The sequence below is a fragment of the Oncorhynchus nerka genome, unplaced genomic scaffold (genome assembly GCF_034236695.1).
Source record: "Oncorhynchus nerka isolate Pitt River unplaced genomic scaffold, Oner_Uvic_2.0 unplaced_scaffold_1101, whole genome shotgun sequence".
NCBI lineage: Eukaryota > Metazoa > Chordata > Actinopteri > Salmoniformes > Salmonidae > Oncorhynchus > Oncorhynchus nerka.
Window position 1 is genome coordinate 63,587 of NW_027040217.1, and position 6,539 is coordinate 70,125.

The window sequence follows — 6,539 nt, forward strand, 5'->3', positions numbered from 1 at the left end:
TTATGACCCTATATATGTTGTACCACAAGCTCTTCTCTCTGTGGACACACACCCACACACAATATCAGTCATCAAAGAGTCAGTCAAACAGCAAACTAACAGCGATCAGCCCTTATGACCCTATATATGTTGGAATGATGAACCGGTGTCGTACCTCTCCTGAAGCCTCGTCTATTAAAGTGATTAGTGTGGGACTCTCCAGTTCCAAAGCAACCTAGACAAACAGAAGCACATCAAAATTACACAAAACAAATTTTGCCTAGCAATAGGTCCATAATTAAGATTTTTGACAATTAACTACTTACTATGTGATCTTCCCAGAAGGCATATTTTGGATTGCTCAGCAACAGTTCCTTAGTTACAAATGAACAGTACAGTTTGACTGTCAGACTGGAACAAATGAACAGTACAGTTTGACGGTCAGACTGGAACAAATGAATAGTACAGTTTGACTGTTAGACTGGAACAAAGACAGTAACGTTAGACCTTCAACATCAGTTAGCCATCCTTTGTTTCACTGAACTTTCACACCATCAAAATAAAACGTGATATCACCTGAATTTCAACTTTCTTTTCATTAGAGGCCCCTTCAGCCCCTTCATGTGATCTGCAGAAAAAACATGATGTAAGTAGAGCTAACGTTAGCTAGTTACATGTCCACTGTGTGCCAGTTAAGAGCACATACTGGCTAGTTATCTTTAGCTAACTGCTGTTTGGCACTCCCTGTATCTCAAAGAGTCTTTCTTTACCTTTGTGGCAGTGAGATAAAAAATAAGCCCTTGCATGTAGATTCTCCCTGTCAAACCGATCCAGCGACATGTTGGGATACTCCTTCATGCGACCCGCGAACGAACTCATTTTGACTGAAGATTAGCTCCAATAATTTCCTCAACTTCAACCCACTCGTTGACTAGCTGACATTTCGGGGCATTTTGGTCGGGATACTTGAATAGCTGCCGTTAGCTAAGCCACCTAGTGGATGGGAGCCAAAACGTTTCCACTGTCAGCATTGTATCTGAATTTAAACCTGCTCACAATAACTACGTTGCCAGCATTTATCTTTGCTACCAGTATTACCATAACAACACCTTGTTAAAGAAGAAGAAGGAAGGAAAGTTGGGTTGCTAGAATATATCTGTGCTACCAGTAGACAATTACCATAACAACACATTGTTAAAGAAGAAGAAGAAGGAAAGTTGGGTTGCTAGCATATATATGTGCTACCAGTAGACAATTACCATAACAACACATTGTTAAAGAAGAAGAAGAAGGAAGGAAGGTTGGGTTGCTAGCATATATCTGTGCTACCAGTAGACAATTACCATAACAACACATTGTTAAAGAAGAAGAAGAAGGAAAGTTGGGTTGCTAGCATATATATGTGCTACCAGTAGACAATTACCATAACAACACATTGTTAAAGAAGAAGAAGAAGGAAGGAAGGTTGGGTTGCTAGCATATATCTGTGCTACCAGTAGACAATTACCATAACAACACATTGTTAAAGAAGAAGAAGAAGGAAGGAAGGTTGGGTTGCTAGAATATATCTGTGCTTCCAGTAGACAATTACCATAACAACACATTGTTAAAGAAGAAGAAGAAGAAGAAGAAGGAAGGAAGGTTGGGTTGCTAGCATATATCTGTGCTACCAGTAGACATTTACCATAACAACACATTGTTAAAGAAGAAGAAGAAGGAAGGAAGGAAGGAAGGTTGGGTTGCTAGCATATATCTGTGCTACCAGTATTACCATAACAACACATTGTTAAAGAAGAAGAAGAAGAGGAAGGAAGGTTGGGTTGCTAGCATATATCTGTGCTACCAGTATTACCATAACAACACATTGTTAAAGAAGAAGAAGAAGAGGAAGGAAGGTTGGGTTGCTAGCATATATCTGTGCTACCAGTAGACAATTACCATAACAACACATTGTTAAAAGAAGAAGAAGAAGGAAGGAAGGTTGGGTTGCTAGCATATATCTGTGCTACCAGTAGACAATTACCATAACAACACATTGTTAAAGAAGAAGAAGAAGGAAGGAAGGTTGGGTTGCTAGCATATATCTGTGCTACCAGTAGACATTTACCATAACAACACATTGTTAAAGAAGAAGAAGAAGGAAGGAAGGAAGGTTGGGTTGCTAGCATATATCTGTGCTACCAGTAGACAATTACCATAATAACACATTGTTAAAGAAGAAGAAGAAGGAAGGAAGGTTGGGTTGCTAGCATATATCTGTGCTACCAGTAGACATTTACCATAACAACACATTGTTAAAGAAGAAGAAGAAGAAGAAGGAAGGAATATTGGGTTGCTAGGCAACTAAAGACAAGCCTCCTCGTCATCATCTCTTGAATCTGTGAGTTTTGCCCCGTTCAGCTGTAAGTAACATGTGGTATCAGCTACTTAATCAAATTGAGAAACAAATGTATAGCTAGCTAGCCAGATTCAGTCTATTTTCTAACTGTGACTTCTATATTATATCATAGCCTGAAGCTAGTGCTAGCAAGTTTAATTCAAATATTGGCGTTAGCTAGTTAGCTACTGTACGTTTGGCAACGTTACTGTGCAAATTCAATTCGATTGGTTTCGGGCACGAATATTAAAACTGAAATCAGCTTAAGAAATGTATAGATAAAATGTTTTCGGCAATAAGTTGTTTAGTGTGTAAGAATTAAGAGAGCAGTTCTGCCTGCTCTCCCCTCTACTATTTCCTGTACCGAGACTGGCTATCTGACAAGTGGTAGGCAGAACCACCTGCTGCACCCATCTGCTCTCTATCCCCCAGGACAGAAGGACGGGAAGAAATAGAAAATCAGCCTTACCCTACTTCTGCCACCTAATTCATATTCAGGATGCCCCTCCCCATATAACCTACTATGTAATTGCCATTCTTTTAAAATTGTGTTTTATTGTTTATTTCGTTTTCCTTTATGTATTTCAGTGTCCATGACTGTCATGTCAGTATATAGAGATACTTGAACTTGGTCTAACTGAGCCCACTATTTGCTCCTGTAGGTCGCCTGTGGACATCCTCTCTGCAGCATAATGTCTTGTGCAGCCTACTTAGATGGCAACGCAACGCCAAAGTCCACGAGCAGAGCCAAACAATGGACTGACGAGGTGGAGAACTTATACAGATTCCAACAGGCAGGCTACAGAGATGAACTGGAATACAAACAAGTAAAGCAAGTTGACTTGGTAAACAACTTAAATGAATCCTTATCACTGGCTAAAAGCATTGCCACTGCCAGTTGGTTCACTACAAGATGAATGTGTGTCACTGTGGCATTGCTTCTTTGTCTTAGATCGACAGGTGGCCTGAGACTGGGTTTGTGAAGAAGCTTCAGCGTCGAGACAACACATTCTATTACTACAACAGAAAGAGAGAATGTGAAGACCGGGAAGTCCATAAAGTGAAGGTCTATGCATATTAAGTCAGGAGTGTCCAGCAATCTCTTTTCCATTTTGAATATCTTTTGACATGTTTTTGAAGAAGACGTTTGTAGGAAGGAAGGCAGCATCATCCCAGCTGTGGAATGTAGACCAGTTCACTGAATAAAGGGTGTGAGGCTGAAGCTGTCTGATGTGTGTGAACCTGTGATGGGAGGTATGTGTGTGTTATCCTTCTCCCCCTCCCCCCCTTAAAAGACCTAGATGCACTATTGTAAAGTGGCTGTTCCACTGGATGTCATAAGGTGAAAGCACCAATTTGTAAGTCGCTCTGGATAAGAGCGTCTGCTAAATGACTTAAATGTAATGTAAATGTAAATGTTATAAGGGTCCTTTTGATGAGTGTTTTGTTGTGGATCCAGATGAACTATTGAACTGTGTGAGAGGGGATTATAGACTGGGGCTATCACACCCTCATCATGTGATATTGTGACGTTAGTATGAGGACTGGGATTACCGTCAACAAAATAAAATACCTAAAGTCTGACCCCCCTAACAGGGATATTCACATACCAGTACACTAACTATGATTCACATATACCAGTACTCCCAAAATACAACATAGAGCTGCTGAGCACATGTTCTGCTGCATGACATTCATGGTTATTCTATAAACATACATTTCTATATGAATGTTGTGTAAAGTTGCATCCTCCTGGGGGGGATATGGGGCTCAGTTAGAGTGGACTGAGAGCTGAACTGGTTGCATCCTCCTGGGGGGGGATATGGGGCTCAGTTAGAGTGGACTGAGAGCTGAACTGGTTGCATCCTCCTGGGGGGGGATATGGGGCTCAGGAGTGGACTGAGAGCTGAACTGGTTGCATCCTCCTGGGGGGATATGGGGCTCAGTTAGAGTGGACTGAGAGCTGAACTGGTTGCATCCTCCTGGGGGGGATATGGGGCTCAGTTAGAGTGGACTGAGAGCTGAACTGGTTGCATCCTCCTGGGGGGGATATGGGGCTCAGTTAGAGTGGACTGAGAGCTGAACTGGTTGCATCCTCCTGGGGGATATGGGGCTCAGTTAGAGTGGACTGAGAGCTGAACTGGTTGCATCCTCCTGGGGGGATATGGGGCTCAGTTAGAGTGGACTGAGAGCTGAACTGGTTGCATCCTCCTGGGGGGGATATGGGGCTCAGTTAGAGTGGACTGAGAGCTGAACTGGTTGCATCCTCCTGGGGGGATATGGGGCTGAGAGCTGAACTGGTTGCATCCTCCTGGGGGGGATATGGGGCTCAGTTAGAGTGGACTGAGAGCTGAACTGGTTGCATCCTCCTGGGGGGGATATGGGGCTCAGTTAGAGTGGACTGAGAGCTGAACTGGTTGCATCCTCCTGGGGGGGATATGGGGCTCAGTTAGAGTGGACTGAGAGCTGAACTGGTTGCATCCTCCTGGGGGGGGGATATGGGGCTCAGTTAGAGTGGACTGAGAGCTGAACTGGTTGCATCCTCCTGGGGGGGGATATGGGGCTCAGTTAGAGTGGACTGAGAGCTGAACTGGTTGCATCCTCCTGGGGGATATGGGGCTCAGTTAGAGTGGACTGAGAGCTGAACTGGTTGCATCCTCCTGGGGGGGGGATATGGGGCTCAGTTAGAGTGGACTGAGAGCTGAACTGGTTGCATCCTCCTGGGGGGGGGTATGGGGCTCAGTTAGAGTGGACTGAGAGCTGAACTGGTTGCATCCTCCTGGGGGGGGATATGGGGCTCAGTTAGAGTGGACTGAGAGCTGAACTGGTTGCATCCTCCTGGTGGGGGATATGGGGCTCAGTTAGAGTGGACTGAGAGCTGAACTGGTTGCATCCTCCTGGGGGATATGGGGCTCAGTTAGAGTGGACTGAGAGCTGAACTGGTTGCATCCTCCTGGGGGGATATGGGGCTCAGTTAGAGTGGACTGAGAGCTGAACTGGTTGCATCCTCCTGGGGGGATATGGGGCTCAGTTAGAGTGGACTGAGAGCTGAACTGGTTGCATCCTCCTGGGGGATATGGGGCTCAGTTAGAGTGGACTGAGAGCTGAACTGGTTGCATCCTCCTGGGGGGGATATGGGGCTCAGTTAGAGTGGACTGAGAGCTGAACTGGTACGACAGTTAGCAGGTGGGTAAAACACTACAACTATTTGGGTTAAGTATTGGTCCTGACGAATATACTTACAAGTCTACAATGATCATTCATATGATGTGAAGATAACGACTGGATTTTCCACTGGTGTAAACTATTTCAGTAAAATTACTGGAAAGTTCTACTTAAGTAGTTTTTCTGGGTATCTGTACTTTAGTATTCATATTTTTTTACAACTTTTACTTCACTACATCCCTAAAGACAATATTGTACTTTTTATTCCATACATTTTCCCTGACAACCCAAAGCACTCTTTACATTTTGAATGCTTAGCAGAACAGGAAAATTGTGAAATGTACACACTTATCAAGAGAATGCGTCCCTACTGGGTATGTTCTGGTGGACTCACTAAACACATGTATGTTTTGTAAATAATGTCTGAGTGTTGGAGTGTGCCCCTGGCCTACCATACATTTTCAAAACAACTATTTATACTTTTACTTTTGATATTTAAGTATATTTTTAGCAATGAAATGTACTTTTGATACTTAAGTATATTTAAAACCAAATACGTTTAGACTTTTACTCAAGTAGTATTTTACTGGGTGACTTTTACTTAAGGTATTAAGGTATCTATACTTTTACTCAAGTATGACAAATTGGGTACTTTTTCCACCACAGGGATTTCCACAAACATTTCTGCCGAATGGTGTCCCTAAAAAAGGTTTGCATTAATCTACACTCATCAAATCAATTAAAACAGACCCATTTATCCATGTGAAATAGGTTAGTACACTATTGAATCATGTCAACTCTTGCCGAAATGTGTACCGCCGTAATAAGATATTTTGCCTTTAAGAGTACAGTCACGTTCCCTTTAAGCTGCCCGGCTGTAATTTCTGGTTGAGCCGATCAGAATCATTTTGCTCCTGGAAGTTTTGGAGACACTGGATAAGTGACAAGTAGTTGACACATATTCATCTGAAACACAACCTCTTATTATGCTCTGACACGTAAGTACATTGAAACAAAG

General features: G+C 42.9%; 1 protein-coding gene across 3 annotated transcripts in view; it reads right to left on the reverse strand.

The window, feature by feature from the left end:
• The window catches only part of LOC115116518 (DNA cross-link repair 1C, PSO2 homolog (S. cerevisiae)), a 37,075-nt gene extending 36,106 nt beyond the window's left edge, over window positions 1–969 (reverse strand). Inside the window, exons 1-4 of one of the 3 annotated variants that reach the window (XM_065016176.1) lie at window positions 750–969; window positions 556–635; window positions 306–425; window positions 155–214 (exon numbers count right to left, since the gene is read on the reverse strand). In XM_065016176.1, the coding sequence (XP_064872248.1) occupies window positions 155–214; window positions 306–425; window positions 556–635; window positions 750–858 (369 nt within the window). In that variant the 5' untranslated portion in view covers window positions 859–969. The remainder of the gene's footprint in view (window positions 1–154; window positions 215–305; window positions 426–555; window positions 636–749) is intronic. The other 2 variants (XM_065016178.1, XM_065016177.1) reach the window with 2 other exon arrangements.
• Between the last annotated feature and the right edge of the window lie 5,570 nt (window positions 970–6,539).